The sequence below is a fragment of the Lathamus discolor genome, chromosome Z (genome assembly GCF_037157495.1).
Source record: "Lathamus discolor isolate bLatDis1 chromosome Z, bLatDis1.hap1, whole genome shotgun sequence".
Lineage (NCBI taxonomy): Eukaryota > Metazoa > Chordata > Aves > Psittaciformes > Psittacidae > Lathamus > Lathamus discolor.
This window is the reverse complement of record NC_088909.1, coordinates 11,181,223-11,198,077: the sequence shown is the minus strand read 5'-3', so window position 1 is coordinate 11,198,077 and position 16,855 is coordinate 11,181,223. Positions and strand designations below refer to the sequence as shown.

Here is a 16,855-nt window from a genome sequence, read left to right as displayed (position 1 = left end):
TGTATTCTGAACTCCAGGCTCTGAACTCCAAAACGCAGTGTGGCTTTACATTACATACTCGCTCCTGTTAACCCTGGCTGTGCTTGAGCAGGTCTAGTGGCTGGGCTGGCTGGTTCCTTCTGGTGCTATTCAAAGCCCTTGTAGCTGAAAGCAGAAAAAGGAAGGACCCACTAAGTGAAGAACAAGAACTCAGAACAGGTTATAATTTTTTCCTTTTCTGTCTAGTCCTTCTGTTTTCACTGGATTTGCTGATATGTTCTTCAGACAGTGTATCAGTACCACTGGACTGCAGTCGGATAATTCTTTCTCTGAACAGCGGAAACTGGTTCTGATGACAGGACCTTGGCTCACCTGACCTGTCTGGGACATACAGCAGTGGGCCTGGTAGTAATATTCAAACAGCTTTTCATTGCTGCTTTCATACATGTAAAGCATTCTGCTCACGAGTCATTATTTCATAAACATTTCTAATGGGGTGGGAGGAAAAAACCTTTATTAAATGGCATGAACTTCTGCCTCTGAATGTAATAAAATAATAATTTATATGTTTTTAGGGATAAGAGATTAAAATGCAAATTAATTAAATGAATAATGAAAACCTTTATGAGACTCTCTGCTACAAGTTGTGAGGAGCTGTTTAATCAAATTCTTTCTATGGAAAAATGCATTTCATTATAGCATAATTAGCACATCTATTGTGTTTTTAATACAACTTGTGCCAAAGTGTGTTTGATCTGGAGTTTGCTTATGGCAATTAGCAGTGAAGGAATTGAACTTTTTTCTTTATGCCAGGCTTTGTAAATTATACAGGCTATATCTGGGGAAAATGGATGTGATTTTTTCAAAGTGCTAGAGTAGTCTAGCAGATTATTTGCAGCAGAAAGAAATAGTAAGAAACTGTGCTATCTAAAGGTGCAAATTTAAGGGTCATTTTTTTCCTGACGCAGGTATGTATTGTTGTTTCATGTCCTGTCTAAATCCTGGACTGTGAGAAAGCTGGAGCTTTTTGTGTACTACAGAGTAATCCTGCTTGTGTATGTCTGTAGGAGCAGAAGAGAGAAGGTGATAGCAGGCCAGGGGCTGCGGTGTCATCCTCTTTTTCCAGTTGAAGTAGATGCACCACTCAGGTGGTGGGCATAAGTGTAGTTTCCCTGCAGGAGAGTGCATGTACTGACCCAGGGTGTTAGTACATCTGTTCTGCAGCATGTTCTTTACCATTCCAGGAGTACTTTTCCAGTCAGAAAAAAGGATGGGATCTCATTAAACATGGTGGTTCAAAATCAGCCTGATTCCTGGCATGCCAAACATCTGCTTAGAAACTGAATGCATTGTTCAGCACTGGCAGACATGAGTCCTCCAAAGTCAGAGGGTTGAACCTCACCAGCTGCTGAAACCAGGCTGCACTGTTGTGCTGTTCTCTTCCTTACCGTGGGAGCTTTACTGACGGCTTTCCAAAGAGTGGAGAAAACTACTTCTACAGCAAGTCCTCTAGAGACTCTATGTCTAGTCTGAGTTCACTTAGAGCGTAGATACCAGTGGGTTCACTGTGGTACAAAGCCTGGTATACTGTTCGGTGTGAAACTCATTAATGCAGACAAAATCCAAACTTGAGACTGACTTTATGTAGTAAAAAAAGAAAAAATACAGTACAGGAGTATAAAAAGAAACTATCCAGTGCAAAAACTTTATACAAAGGAAATTGATACAGTGTTTTAAAATAAGCTTTATAAAACAGGCTTAAAAATAGCAATTACAGGTAATACTATCTGGATGATGCATACCAAAGTACTTAATGCACTAAATAATTTCATAACTAACTTTATCTGTTGATAGCCAATACCTTAGTTACTGATGAAAACCTTAATCTGTGTAAGTATTATTAGTTAGCATTCTTTATAATAAACTACCATGTGGAACCTCAGTAGCATACGCTGTTGGCTGAATTAAGAAAAACAGAAGAGAATGAGCACGTTAAAAATAAAACCAAGGCTGCAACCCCCAAATATACTTCTTTTATAAAGGATGTGATCCAAAGCTGATATGACTGATGGACAGAATTCTAGTTAGTTTTCCTTTAATTCATATTTGGAAATATGAGTGATTGCATTATTGATGATAGTAGGCATTAGAGTCCAGTTGAGTACTGTATTGTACAGCTTTTTAGAGTAGTGAGGACTGATGTGAGGCCATATTATCATGTGCTGTGATTTCCTGCCAAGAAAGCATCTTGGGGAAAGGGAGTGGAAATTAAAGATGACAAGAATAAGTGAAAAGCAAAATCACGAGGTTCCACTATACTGGTTTAGGGAAAAAAAAAGATTAGTGTTATTTGGTTAGCTACCAAATTTAAATAATCAAATCAACTAAACTAATACATGTAGCTCCAGCACGCATTCTGCAAAAGTGAGAGTCTGTGTGGTAGGGCTCTGCTGTTATTGAAGGCAACAGGAATCTGCATTGCTGGAAGCCAGAGACAGGCCATTGTCCTAAGAGACCTGCTTTGTACAAACTGTGTTTGGCTGGGTAACTTCCTGCATGGGAAGTTTCACTCTGTTCGTTTGTGGCTCTTCATCAGGCGAGAAACTAAACACACACTTACCAGGGACATAGAAGCTGCACCTCCAAAACCTTACATGCATTTGCGGTTCTTTTATGCAGACAAACGTGTGTGTGTGTTTAGCATTTTGATTTGGAAGTCTACAATATATTCCTAGGTGGAAAATCCCCATTTTACAGTACCTGCTTAGAAAAAACCCCAAACAGTTTCACAGTAATGAGGCCCTTCATTTGTTTGTCCCTGAAAAAATACAATTGCTTTAATAGTGTTGAATAAAAGCCTATTCAACCTGTTCAGAGATCTAGAGAGACCTATGTTTTCATCTAGAGAGATTTACAGTATTGGAGCCTGAACATTCCCCTGATCTCCACATTTCCTGCCCTGCAGGATATGTTTCATTGAGTAACATTGAGATCCTATTTACAGAAAGAAAAAACAATTTTGCTGCTAGCTAAAGCAAATTCTAGCACGCCAGAAAGGTGCCTGAAATCATCATCAGGCTGTTTAAAAATGACAGATGAAACCAGACTGTGCATCTAAAAACCCTGTCTAATTTAGTAACTCATGTATATAGTAGAAGACTATAAAAGCAAGAATAATTAATATATTGAAAAGAAGGAAAATCATGCCTCTTCTTGAAAGTGATGGAATAATTTCTAATATTAAGTGGTGGGCCATATGTTCCTCCCCTCCTCTGCTGGGTAAGTGTAAGCATGGAACATCAATAAAGATGTTACAGGAGGGCCAGGCAAACCAGCCGGCTGGAGGTGCAGGAGGGTATTCAAAACATTCCTTCCTAATGCCAGTGGACCTCTCTGTCACAATGGGTGCGAACCTTGAATGCTTGTTGATGAAAACAGTTCATGAGGAGAGGAATGAAGGGGAAACTGGGGATAAAACCACTTTTTAAGGGGTGGTCTACCTGGATAGGGGGAGGAGTTGTGTTCTAGAAGACTCGAGCAAGTCCTCAAGCAGCAATTTTTTGGGAAAGAACTACATGTTAGCAAGGATGGCAGTGCTGGGGGAAGTCAATATACATGATCTGCGTGTTTCTTTTTCACCCTACAGCTGTCAATTTTCATTTTTTTCATGTCTTTTCAAATTCTAGTACAGCTTGGATGAACAGCTGTGAGTTCTTCTTTGGCCATTGGCAGTCTCTTCATGTCTGTGTGTAGTGGGAGGGAGAAAATTCATGGCTAATTTGAACTTAATACACAAAATCTTCATTTGGTTCTGATCCATAGAGCTCAGCTAACATTTTAAACCTGGGTCCCCAGTCATTTAGAAAGTCGTAATCAATATCTGAGTCTGAGGAGCTGGATTCCAAAGAACTGAGAGATTCTGCAATGGACTCAGCACCTTCGTAGCCATAAATGTGAAGTGTGTCGTATGGCAGCAAATCCCTGTCATTGTCGGCTTCATCCTTTTTAACCTCAATCATCATTTCCATTTCTCCAGCACCAGAAGTTACATTTCCAGGAGGCTTTTGGACTTGTGCATATGGAGAGGGAACTGCTTCTGGCTTTGCACCATTCTTGCGGACAGAGTTGAGTACAGACACATCATAGCTGGTGGTATCCATTTCGCCACCACCTTCTTCATCGTAAGTGACAAGCTGCTCGTGAATCTCTGCCACATTCCTCCCAAGACCACTCAAATCCTTCTTGTGTCTCTTTCTCAGAAGAATTAGCAATGTGATTACTGCAAGGAAAACTTAGATGAGCCCGTGTATAGAGAAGTAAGGAAGTAAACCAAATTGCATTTAAGATATATAATAAAGTCTGAAGTGTTGTTTTTTTCTTCCAGTGTGATTTTTTTTTAAATATATAATTATTTTAAAAATAGCTTAAAATACTGTTTAATTGTAGGCCTTGTATCATCTCAAAGCAATTCAGTCTGTACAGGAATTGTACAAGTGACTCTTGAGCTGGAATCACAAGTACAGACGCATAGTGTCACAAGTTCATTGAATCAGCTACTGCCTCAAATCACTGGTAATCTTCCAGTGCCAGGTGTCAAATGCTACTTATGTGGTAATTGCAGAGGAGGCCTCTTCTCAAGCAAGAAAAAATGTTGCTCCTTCTCTGACAGGTTCCAAATACAGCAAATAGGTACTGGTCAGCTGTTTTATTACAGATCAATATATGCATATATATATATTTGTGCTCACTGTAGTGTTTAAAGGGTTTCCTCACTAGCTTAGCCTTTGGAAACAGGAATCCTGTTATTGCCCCAGCACAAATTTCCTCTTTTATAGCTACATGTGAGCCTGGTGACAGTAAGCCAAGTATACTGTGCATATGTGCAATAACCTTTACAGTGACTCAGCCTTTCCAATAGAATGAGCAGCTTTGTAACTGAAACTATGCTAACAGTCCAAATAGCAAGAGCAAGTAGGATGAATCAAATAGTTACAGTATTTCTGCCTTCATGACCATTTTATAGCCAGGAAGCTTTTGTAGGTCTCAGTTAAGAAAGAACAAAACAATCCCCACATTTTGTAGAACACTACAAAAGCCAGATACTTACCAATGATTGTGAAGATACAGATAAAAATTGCCACCAGTGCTTGTATACTAACTCCAACTTGTTTAGCTCTTTCCTCACAAAATGTGAAGTTCCCTTTTTCATTACACTTGCAGACACTGATGACGAGTGTATTTGTGCTGCTCATCTCAGGATCACCGTTGTCTGAGATGATGATAGGCAGGTAGTGGATTTTGGCAAGCTCACGGTTGAACTGTCCATATTTGACAGTGATATTAGCTGTGTTATCTGGAAGAAGTAAGGACATTTAATTACGTGATAAACTCCACCAGATTTTCCTTATAGATTATAAGTCAGCTGGTATATCTTCCCCTTAGACAGAGACAGCCTTTAGGGAAACCAGTAAAACCTGGGTGACAACAAGCAACAGGATTTTTTTTTTTTCCAGTAAATGAAGTCTTTAAAAATAAACACTTATTTAGCTCAGCTAGGCCAGTCATAGGTCATTGCTAGAGCTTTCCTCCCCTGTGTCCTAGTGTCTCACTTTGACTAGCTGAGAAAAAACTTTGCAGGGATACACTACCGTAGTTCTCAACCAAGGAGAAGTTGCTATCTTCTGTGGCCAGGGAGTATTTGAAGAACCCTCTAGGTGGTATTTCATCCTTATCAGTAGCTGAAATCCTGATGACCACCTACAAAGATGGAAGAGGTAATAATTTTCAGTATACATTGCTTCCAGTGATGTAAGTTAGGGCTGGGCTGTGTATCCTGTATAACCCTTCAGTAAAGGGTGGGACAAAGGTATCTTGTGATGCTTCCCTTCAGATCTTTTCAAGGCAAGTAATTTCCTTGTAGGTCTTCAAAAAGAGCAGTCTCACCCCTTCTTTCACAGGTGGTAAACAAATTAAAGTGTAAAAAAGTCTTATGCTCTAAGACATATGGTGTGTTAGAGGAACCCAACATGGCTGTCTTCTAGTGTTAAAGTATGACTCCTTCATAGAATGTCATAGAGGCTGTCACTCCTCAATGTCATGTTTGTTTTTTAAAAACTCTGGGGTAGATTAGTTGTATAAAATATAAAAATGTGTATGATTATGTTCCAAAGAGACTTAAAAAAAATTAAAGGCGAAATAATACCTCGTGTTATAACAGACTCCATCAGAAAGTCCAGACAGAGTCTGTTAATTAAACAAACCTCACATAGAATAGAATTGTAGAATGGTTAAGATTGGAAAGGACCCTAAGACCCAAATCCCCACCATGGGCAGGGACACCTCGCACTAAACCATCTCACACGAGAGTCCATCCAACTTGGCCTTGAACACTGCCAGAGATGGAGCATTCACAACTTCTTTGGGCAACCCATTCCAGTGCTTTTCCACCCTCACAGTAAAGAACCTCTTCCTTATATCTAACCTAAATTTCCCCTGTGTAAGTTTGAACCCAAAATGTATGAGCTAAATACTTGTGTCTGAGGCCAAACGTCTGAACCCACAAATACTAACAATGTTTGTTCCTGCAGGTACTAGCACTTTGATGAATACTACAATCTATTCAGCTATATTCCTTTTTGTATTTTGAAATGATTTCATTGTCTGACTCATGTATGAGCATTTGTGTGATAAAACTGAATTGCTAATTTTTGCTCTGCAAGGCTTGCCTGTGCTTCATGGTTCAGTTGCTGATGCACGTACATACTTAAGTGGCTGGAGGGAGTGGAATTGTGCAGCCCATGTGTATAAGCAGATAAAAGTCAATATTCCAACACTGTAAAATCCTGAAGAGAGATTTCTGACCACTGATTTTGGAAATCAGTGAAATGATCAGCTGCTTGGGTATGAAAACTGATAATAACTTTTATTCATAAAAGACATATTTTGCTTGAGCTTGCAAACAGGTAATTGAGGTTTAAGTGAAAAACTCTCCCTCCTCTCTCACCTTTCCTGGTGCAGCATTTTCACACACTCTGGGTTCCTCAGGATAAACAAGTTCTGGAGCATTATCATTTTCGTCAGTAACTATCACATGAACTTGGGCATGTGATTCTCTGTCAGAAAGACGGCCTGAAATGACAACAACAGTAGTACAGGTCTCTGAGATGTCTGGAATCTCAGTTGTCTAGGTCTCCCTCCTCCTTTTCACTGTGTCCGCCTCTGTGCCTCATGCATGACAAATACAGATTGTTTCTAGCTCCATCATTCACTTAAATTTTTCCTTTGACAGATTAAGATGTTTTCCTAAAAAATCTCCTGTTAGACTAAGTCATCAAACCTCTGTGAAGAAGAAAACGACAATTTCTTATGACTTCCTGTTTCTTCACACTGTGTGGCTGTGAGATCCAGCATTGTTCTCTGACACAAAGGCAACAGGCACAGAACAGGCTGTGTCTACATTATTAAATACTTTTCACCCTCCAAGAAAGGCTGGCCTCCCCTAAATGCAATGCATTCCTGGCCCAGGCCTGCCCTGCTTCCTGAACCTGAGGAAGCTATACAGGGATGCCTGTGCAGAGATGCTCCTGGGCATTTGTAGGTACTCATCTGATTTGGCAGATTACTGTACAAACCCTGCAAGTATCCCTTTCATTTGTATGTTAGTGGAAACAGGCTGTCAGGTTGTGGCTCTACTTTTTTAAGATGCAGTCCTGCTGTAAAGCTGTACACTGATTTCTGTCCAATAGGGAAGTGGATAGCACTTACCATCTTCAAGGATTTCTTGAGCTGCAACAGTGATGTTGTATGAGGAACTGAATTCTCTGTCCAGGGGCTTGGGAAGTTGAATAATTCCAGTATCAGATACCCTGATATAGTCTCCATTAGGACTAGCTCTTCGTCGGACAAATCTGTTTTTTGTGTAAAAAGAGATAATGTCAATGCAAGGGTGATAATACTGTGTTTCTCCCAAGTTCTTCATCATGGAAGGTCAGAGAGTTCATGCGTGACAAATTATGTTAATATTTTGACCAGGAGGTCTGAGAATATTTTCCTAGAAATACACAAACTGTGAGAGTGAAACATATATGTTGGAAAAGTTTCCTGATTATTGTTTTTTGCTGCTTCAGAAGTCTATTTTCTTTTCAAAGCACGTGCTTGAGGGAGTTACGAGACAAAATGCAACAGTAAAGTATAACATGTAAAGATATCCATGATTATGCATTTTACCTTTTTTTTTTTTTTTGGTGCAAATGTGATAATTACATAAGTGAATATAATTTATGTTTGTATTTGTTGGTTAGCACATATATCCATGGGTACAGTGCTGGAAAAATCAGATTGGCATGCATGTTCTGAAAAATAGGGCCAACATCTCAGTTCTGTGTCAAGTTCTTGGAATCACTAACTAATCATGAATTAATTCTCCACTTTAAAATAGAATTGGTAAAGCCATGTTACCTGATTTTCCGTTTAGCTGCGTCAGGGTCATGTGCCCACACTGAACCAAGTGTTCTTACTTCTGCGTCATTTTCCCTCACTTTAAATTCATATGGTAGTTTAGTGAAGACAGGAGGCTCATCAACGTCAGTGACTTCAATGGTGACTGTTGAAATGCTCCTAGAGCCACCAGCTTTAAAATAGCGAAGATCAACTGTGGGGTCAGTTGCTTCAATGTCAAACCTGTATTCTGCTACTTTTTCAAAGTCCAGGGGCTAGAAAAAAGACCAACACAGATATTTTGCCTTTGGAAATGTCAAAATAAACTTTGCATTAGCAAATTCAAGCTGTGTGTTCTAATTCATGTTTAGAAATATTACCAAGTTGCATCTTAGCTAGTCTCTTGGGAATGCTGAAGCATTCCCAGACTGAACTTCTTTTTCCTAGAGCAGTTTGAGCAGCTTCTCATTTTGAAGAGATTCATCCAGTATTCTAAGTTCAACAAGTATTTAATGGTTTAAATAATTTTCTTTTTATAATTCTGTAGCTAACAAAACTTTAGCTTCTTTTTCTCAAATACTGGGGACCAGACTTCTCTTCTTGGCTGCCGTTCAATGCAGACTTCATAGCTGCTGTGACTGATAGCTGGGACATTTAGTGATAAATGACATCCGCTTCCTTGGTTTTCCCATTGACTGAGATTAGGAAGGGGATTGCACAATGGAAGGAAGACCAGGAGCTAGGGCAGTGAAAAATGCCCAAGCCATCACCCATTTCGAAGTTTGGGTCCCTTTGCATATCACCTGAGATTACAAAAGCATCGTGAAATGCACAGGAATTAATTGTGGTGACTTTTCAAGGAGACGTTGCCAATGGAAGTCTGCTCCAACTGTTTGTCTGACAGTTGAAATCTTATCTCACATGGCTGCATATTTAAAATGTGCATGGCCAAAAGCATGTTACAAAACAGTGGGGTGAACTTTGCCCACTGCGTGTTGAAAGATGAGCCGATTCCAAATCACCCTGTGTGTCTATGTGTGGGGTCTCCTGTCCCTCCTCTTTGGGCAGATGTTCCCAGCAATGCATTCCTCAGGCCTTGAGCAGACCAGGAAAAGGGCTGCATTTGGGGAAGGAGAGCTGTTTACACTCAGTGTGACCACAGCTGAAGAAATTTCACTGCTGGTCTTGGAATACTTGGTACTTTTCTCCTTAAAGTTTTCTCCTCCTAATGACATTCCTACATTTCTAGTCTTAGCAGTCAGGGACATTTGGAAGTAAAAACCACATCTGAGGATTACACCCTCCTCTTTTTCCTCCTTTTTTATTTTTTTTTTTTTTTTTTTTACTGTAGGTAACTGAAATCAATGAACTGTTGCTTGCCATTGCTCTGCATAATGCAGGAATGTCCATCCCTTGGTACAAATCAAGCACATCTGAGAACTACAAAACAAAGAACAAACCATAGTAAAGGCTTTGGAGAGTCTGGGCCCTCTTAAAAAGTTATTAGGAATTAGTGGGGAAGCTCTGAAAACACTCTGAGGAAAGTAAGGGACCTGTGACTTAGGCTGGAGCAACTGCCAAACTGTGAAGAGCACATTTAGAAGTGGTCAGGTTGACTTGTTCACATTTTCTGCTTTGGCTTCACTTTGGCTGCAGAAGGGAAAGATTCTTTGACTTGGTCAGTTGGTCAACTCTTAAAGTCACTGACTTGGGTATGAAGTCAGTTAGATAGATCAGGATATCTGAAGTTTGGGAGGATCCCAAAGTGCATAAGCTGAATATCTGACATAGTCCCCATTGCACTCTGCAGTAAATCTAGATTTTTCAGTGACTGGCAGTGGAAATCACCAGCTCTCCTTCTCACAGAATAAATGTATTTCATGCTGACTTCCACACATTTCCATTTTTTCCTGCTAATAGTCCCAAACTGAATCAAATTCTTGTTAAATGGAAAACCAAAATAATAATCCTTGTTATAGGAGAAGTACCTTCTTTGGCCTAATGATTCCTTCGTTTGTGAATGGATTTGCTACAATTTCAAAGGTGTCCCTGTAGTCTCCTCTGACAAAGCTGTATTTTGTATTTCTGTGTTGTGGTTCATCAACATCTTCTACCTTGACTCTGCCAACTTCTCCTCCTATTGAAATGTTCTCAGGAACTTTAAAGTGAAATGATGCTGTTAAAAAAGCACAACAAAAAAAGACATAAAGTGTGTACATAGAAGTTAGAACTTAGTTAAAAGTAGTTCTTAGTTTATAAATGTACATAAAAATGTTTCCTTGGGAAATAAGCATTGTGCATCTCTGGAGACAGCACTGATGTATTTTTTAAAGAAAGTATAATTAATTCTCAAAGTTGTCAAAACTGTCACCTTGTACAAGGTGGTAAAGTTAATACTCATTTTTATTTCCTACTCTAGGTGTGCGTCACCCAGGAAATGTATAGCTAGGGCTGAAATACAGACCTTCTGAACATGTAAGTTATTTTGTCCACTCTTAAGAAAAGTGGAATTGTGATGAATTAAACATAAATTTGTTATAGTTGTGTCAACCCTGGTTTCCAAATGATGCTGCACTTGGGTTATACTTACGGTGTTTGAATACAGGGAAGTTGTCATTAATGTCTGTTAAAGTGATAATGACTGTGGCTGTGCTGGAATCCCCGGAAGACCCTGGACCATCTTTTGCTTTAACAATAATTTCGTATGTTGATTGATTCTCCCTGTCTAAGTCAGCCCTTGTTGTAGAAATAACACCTTTGAAAAAATAACATTGAATATGATTAGATTTTGCAGCATGTCCAACATGTCTTAATACTGACAGCAAATTTTTGCCTTATGGCACATGTTCAACTCAAAATAGCATTTTTACAGTAGTAATTTTCCAAGGCTAGAAATGTTAAAAGTCTTCCCACATGATGGAATATTTGGGGAATTTTATACAATACCTTCCTTTGAACTGATCTTTGCTGCTTAGAAACAGTCTGACAATGTCCAAACTTGGTCACTGCAGCATCTAGAGAGATCATCTGAGCACCACTTTGTCCAAGTTACTTGCTTCACGGGACTAGTATGGTTACAAGTGATATTAGCAGTTTTTTTAAAACTGGATGAAATTTATGAGAAAGTTTAAGAAAGCAAAGGATTGAGTCACTGATCACTCAATGCTGCCTCAGAATTTAAGTATTCCTTTTTACTGTTTGGTCAAAAAAATAGTATCTATGCTGAACTGTGAAAACAGGAACTTCAATTACCTCCTAGTCAGTCTCTTAATCAGTTAGAAAAAAATGACGTTTTATCTTCTCATTTAGGCTGAAATGAGCACCTGAAATTCTGACTTTATTAGTTCATTTCCAGAGGCAGGCAGTGGTATTGTATGAGCATGAATGAAAATTTTTTCTAAATTATGATTAAAATTATATTTTTGTGTTATTATCCCCCTTGCCCAGAATGAAAAAGGCTTAAAACTGCATTTTATTCTAAGTGCAAGGTAAGGACAAAGTGTGAAGACATTTGCATATCTGACCTACCAGAGTCATCAACTGTGAAGTATTCATCTCCTTTAATGACTTGGTAGGTAACTGTGGCATGACCTGTCACTGTTGGGTCATCAGCATCTACAGCTGTCACTTTAGTGACCGAGGTTCCTGGAAAAGGGTTTTCAAAGAGCATATTTAGTATAAATTCTGCTTTTTAACCAGCAACATGAATGGAAATGAGTGATGGGAGAACATACCTACTGGTGACATTTCTGGGACGGATCCATTGAATACTTTTTGTACAAACACAGGGACATTGTCATTAATGTCATAAACCTTGATGATGAATTTGGATGGAGTTTCCAGCGACTGGTTGGTTCTTCTGTCGATAATGAGAGCTGTCAGCTCATACTCTGCTTTCTTTTCTCTGTCTAGCCTCTCAAATGCATACACATCACCACTGGTTTCTTCCACTTTAAAAATGGTGTTGGCATATTCACCTTCAATAATATACTTAGCGTTGTTGTGCCTTACACTTGATGTGATCTAGAAGGAAAGTATAATTCAAAGAGGTAGAAGTGGGCTTTGTCATCCAGATGCAATACAGTTTCTACCTGAAGATACACATGATCAGGACTTCTTCAGACTCAATTTGGAAACAGAATAGCCATTGAGGCTGATGTCAGCTGGAGTATTACTAAACAAACAGCACCACAGCAGCTATAGCCATACAATCATAGAATCATAGAATGGTTTAGACTGGAAAGGACCTTAAGATCATCTAGTTCCAGCCCCCTGCCACTGGCAGGAACACCTCCCTCTAGACCAGGTTGCTCAAGGGCCTGTCCAACCTGGCTTTGAACACTGCCAGGGATAAAGCAGCCACAACTTTCTTGGGCAGCCTGTAGGGTTGTAAGATGAAGCTTGCATCCAGACTGAACTTTCTTGCTTATATATCAGGAAGCATTTATTTTTTCAGATCGTATCTCATATTTCCTAAAGATACAAATTGTTCATGCAGTTAACACATACATGTCATTAATCTCATTGTGTCTGAAATAATGTGTGCCACCATGTTCAGCTTGAGCTACACCTTTTTGCAAGTGACGTTCTGAATTTAGAAGAGATTTTTCTTAGATTTCTCAGAATTACAGAATGCAATCTATATTCAGAGCTATTGATATTATTCAGCATTATCTGTATCACATAGCATTTAGCAGAACTCCTGCCATAGCTGACAGCTTTCTTGTGTTTAGTCACATGCAGTTTTTTTTCTAGTCAGTCTTTTAGGCTCATGCTGTGGCAGTAGGATTAAATTTCCACCTGAAGGATTTTAAAATTTAAGATTATATGTAATGAAAAAGGGATGGGCTAAAAGGAACAAACATTAATCAGTTTAAAAATGTAATTTAATCCAATGGTTTTGCACATTTTTTTTAATCTACAGGTTATCTGATAATTCTTGCTTTTCTATGTACTTTCACCCAGCTAAGGACACTGATGGAAGGTTTAAACCACAATTTTCTATGCAGTACATTAACATTCTTATTTTAGCAAGCTATTCATCAATAATTGCTGGGTTTGACCAAGAATTTCTAGTCTTTTGTTACTGATGTTCTCATCATTTGCAGCTGCTTCGTATTCAGGATTTCATTTATCCTGCAGTTGTCATTTACTGTTGAACATTCTTTCATTCCTGTTTTCTATTTTGAAGTGCGTCATTAAAATTTTCTTCCCTTGTTTCACATACTTACTCATGTTTGTGGCTGCTGGGGCTGCTGAAGAACAATTTAAGCTCTGGAGATGTAACATAAGAAAACCTCACCTTTGTCTCAAAGATGGTGTAGAATCATAGAATAGTTAGGGTTGGAAAGGACCTCAAGATCATCTAGTTCCAGCCCCCCTGCCATGGGCAGGGACACCTCACACTAAACCATCTCACCCAAGGCTCTGTCCAACCTGGCCTTGAACACTGCCAGGGATGGAGCACTCACAACCTCCCTGGGCAACCCATTCCAGTGCCTCACCACCCTAACAGGAAAAAATTTCCTCCTTATATCCAATTTAAACTTCCCCTGTTTAAGTTTTAACCCGTTACCCCTCATCCTGTCACTACAGTCCCTGACAAAGAGTCCCTCCCCAGCATCCCTTTAGGCCTCCTTCAGATACTGGAAGGCTGCTATTAGGTCCCCACGCAGCCTTCTCTTCTCCAGGCTGAACAGCCCCAACTTCCTCAGCCTGTCTTCATACGGGAGGTGCTCCAGTCCCCTGATCATCCTCGTGGACTCCTGTGGACTTGTTCCAGCAGTTCCATGTCCTTTTTATGTTGAGGACACCAGAACTGTACATAATACTCCAAGTATGGTGTCATGAGAGCAGAGTAGAGGGGCAGGATCACTTCCTTGGACCGGCTGGTCACGTTCCTTTTGATGCACCCTGTATATGGCTGTTTTCTGGCCTGCAACCACACACTGCCTGCTTTGTCAATTTTTATGTATTTATTCAGTGTAACAGGTATAGACTTCCAGGACTGCCTTTTCTAAAGCTAAGGATGAACATACAAAGGAAAGCATCTAACGTCGTAAAAGACAGAATCAAAACTTATCAGCATATTTCTGCTGCTGTCACTCAGTTCTGCCATGCTGCTGCTGTGGACTTTTTAAAAGGATTTATCAAGTGTTCAATCCTGCAAATGCAATGCTCTGAACGCAGCCATTGCAGAAGTAATCAGAAGCATTTCACTGTTGAAAGACCACACAGCACAGTACAAAATGAATTACTCTTATTTAGGACAGCTCCAGGAATAGAAGTGTTCTCAATCTGCTACTGAATTGGTCTGAAATGAAACAGAGATACCCTGTGTTAGCTCAGAGTACCCTATGGCCTCTCTCCTCTCTGTCGTACTGTCTGCCAGTGAGCAGTGCTGATCCAGAAAGGTCTGTTTCATTTTGCCGAGACAGCCTTGACAGATGCTGATTGTTGTACATGGGAGGAAAACCTACAACTGCATTTATCTGAAAAGTGTCAAAGTAGTTCCCAGTTTGAAAGAGTAAATTTGAAGAACTTTATCTGGGTGATATGCTGTTAATCATAGGATTTTATGAGTGCTTCCCTGAAGGAAATGTGTTTGCAGGCAGGTCAGTGCTTGTTATTCTCAAAAATTATTTTATTTCACTTTGTGCAATAAAGTTTCTGATTGTGCAGCAGCAATCTTAAACATGGCACTGTTGTTTTGTGTCTTAAGCTTGGAGATATAAACTGTATGGGTTTCAATATGTATGTTTTTATTAGCTGATCTCCTGGGTTTTTGAAGGAATCTTGAGCTGCCAGAAAAATATTGACATACATCAGCTGCCAGACTTCCTTCCTAAGGGTGCACCTGTGTGCAGCGCAGTTGTTCCTGCACTGTGGATGCTCTCACTCTCCAAAATCTGTGTTCTTCAAAAGAATTAGATTGCCTTTGCCATTATTCTTGATTTACTCTGTATCCATATTTTGAAGATTAACTCATGAATATGTTGCTATAAAGTCCCATTTTTATTTCTTTTGTTTTTCCCCTCTTCTATTCTGCCTAGACTGAAAACAAGTAATACCTCTCTAGATACCCATTTGCTGTCTGCATTTCTAATTCTTCATTACTAGCAGACTGCCATTTACCTTGCCAACATGGTGTGGTAATGGTGTATCAATCTCTTCTTTGATATGCATTTGGTTCCATATCCAGTCTCTCTTCAGTCGTTTATGACTGGCGCTGTTTGAAGAAAACTTTTGGGTTGTTTTCTGACTTTCTTCATCAGCCAATGCTGGAACCATGAACAATGAGAAAAGTAGAATAATGTGGTTCATCTTCTTCTGTAGCCTAGAAAGATTTATAAAATATGAAAACTATATCAGTAACAAGAGAATTAGATCAATTAGAGCACATGTATAAGTTCAAATGGACTTTTCTTCTATAGAAGTGTTTGATTACTTTCTGTATTAATTTTCATCTGCCTTAACATTAAAATTTGAAATATCAGGCTTCTTCCTTCCATTTTAGACAACAACTGTAAAACCCAATAAAGATATTTTAATGAGATAAAAAATGTGCAAGTTTTGAAAGCCAGCATCCACCTGAGCTACCATTGTTCATCTGAAAAGGAGATTCAGAAGTGAAGATCAGCTGTTGTACTGCAGAAAGAAGTGCCTGGCTGCAGAGCACCGCTCAGGGGAAGAGCAGGCCTGGGAAGCAACACTGAGGGAAGCTGATCGAGGTCAAAGTTTCTGTTAACCCAACTCAGAATGTAATGTTCCAGCTTGACAAACCCAAATACAGTGTTTTGACTTTCCCTGATACAAAATGCTATAGTCAATATGCTGTAGTCAGTATCTTATAGAACATGCTATAGTCATGTTCTATAAGGTATTGATATATAAGTAAGCTATATGTTCTATAGCTATAGAACATATATAGAATATAGAACATGCTATAGTCAATATCTTCATATGGAATATATTGATTTAGAATAAAATCTGTTTTTTGGTTTTTTTTTAAGGTGGAAAAAATGACTCTTGAAATTTTCAATCAGTTCCAAATGTGATGTAGGAAATTATCTTTCTCAAAGAGTTCATGTATTGATTCAATTCCTTGTCTTTTGAAACATTTGAAGACACATATGAAGAACCTTTATCCCCTGTTCTCAGGTTTTACCATCTACAAAATGATAATTTGTGAAATTATTCTAAGGTGAAACCATATTTTTGCATCATCTGCTAATATTAGAAAACTTGAGGCCTGACTTTCATATCAGATTGGGAAGTTATTTTAATGTAGCAAAGCTGGTTCATTTTCTTACTAAATTTCCCCCTCCCAGTATTAACGACTGTAAGGGAACTTCAACACTCAATCAGACTTTAAATTAAACATAAATGATTTTCCATTATTTTTAGGAGCTGTCAGCATGCACATCAAAAATAAAACTGT

At 39.0% G+C, this 16,855-nt stretch overlaps 1 protein-coding gene across 3 annotated transcripts in view; it reads right to left on the bottom strand.

The window, feature by feature from the left end:
* Window positions 1–1,602: 1,602 nt before the first annotated feature.
* CDH5 (cadherin 5) overlaps window positions 1,603–16,855 on the bottom strand; it is a 31,782-nt gene continuing 16,529 nt past the window's right edge. For all 3 annotated transcript variants that reach the window (XM_065662891.1, XM_065662890.1, XM_065662889.1), the window contains 11 exons: window positions 15,550–15,751; window positions 12,150–12,438; window positions 11,944–12,060; window positions 11,006–11,170; window positions 10,404–10,591; window positions 8,437–8,690; window positions 7,744–7,886; window positions 6,983–7,107; window positions 5,628–5,736; window positions 5,087–5,332; window positions 1,603–4,258 (listed from right to left, as the gene is read on the bottom strand). In XM_065662891.1, coding sequence (XP_065518963.1) covers window positions 3,765–4,258; window positions 5,087–5,332; window positions 5,628–5,736; window positions 6,983–7,107; window positions 7,744–7,886; window positions 8,437–8,690; window positions 10,404–10,591; window positions 11,006–11,170; window positions 11,944–12,060; window positions 12,150–12,438; window positions 15,550–15,738 — 2,319 coding nt within the window. In that variant the 5' untranslated portion in view covers window positions 15,739–15,751 and the 3' untranslated portion in view covers window positions 1,603–3,764. The remainder of the gene's footprint in view (window positions 4,259–5,086; window positions 5,333–5,627; window positions 5,737–6,982; window positions 7,108–7,743; window positions 7,887–8,436; window positions 8,691–10,403; window positions 10,592–11,005; window positions 11,171–11,943; window positions 12,061–12,149; window positions 12,439–15,549; window positions 15,752–16,855) is intronic.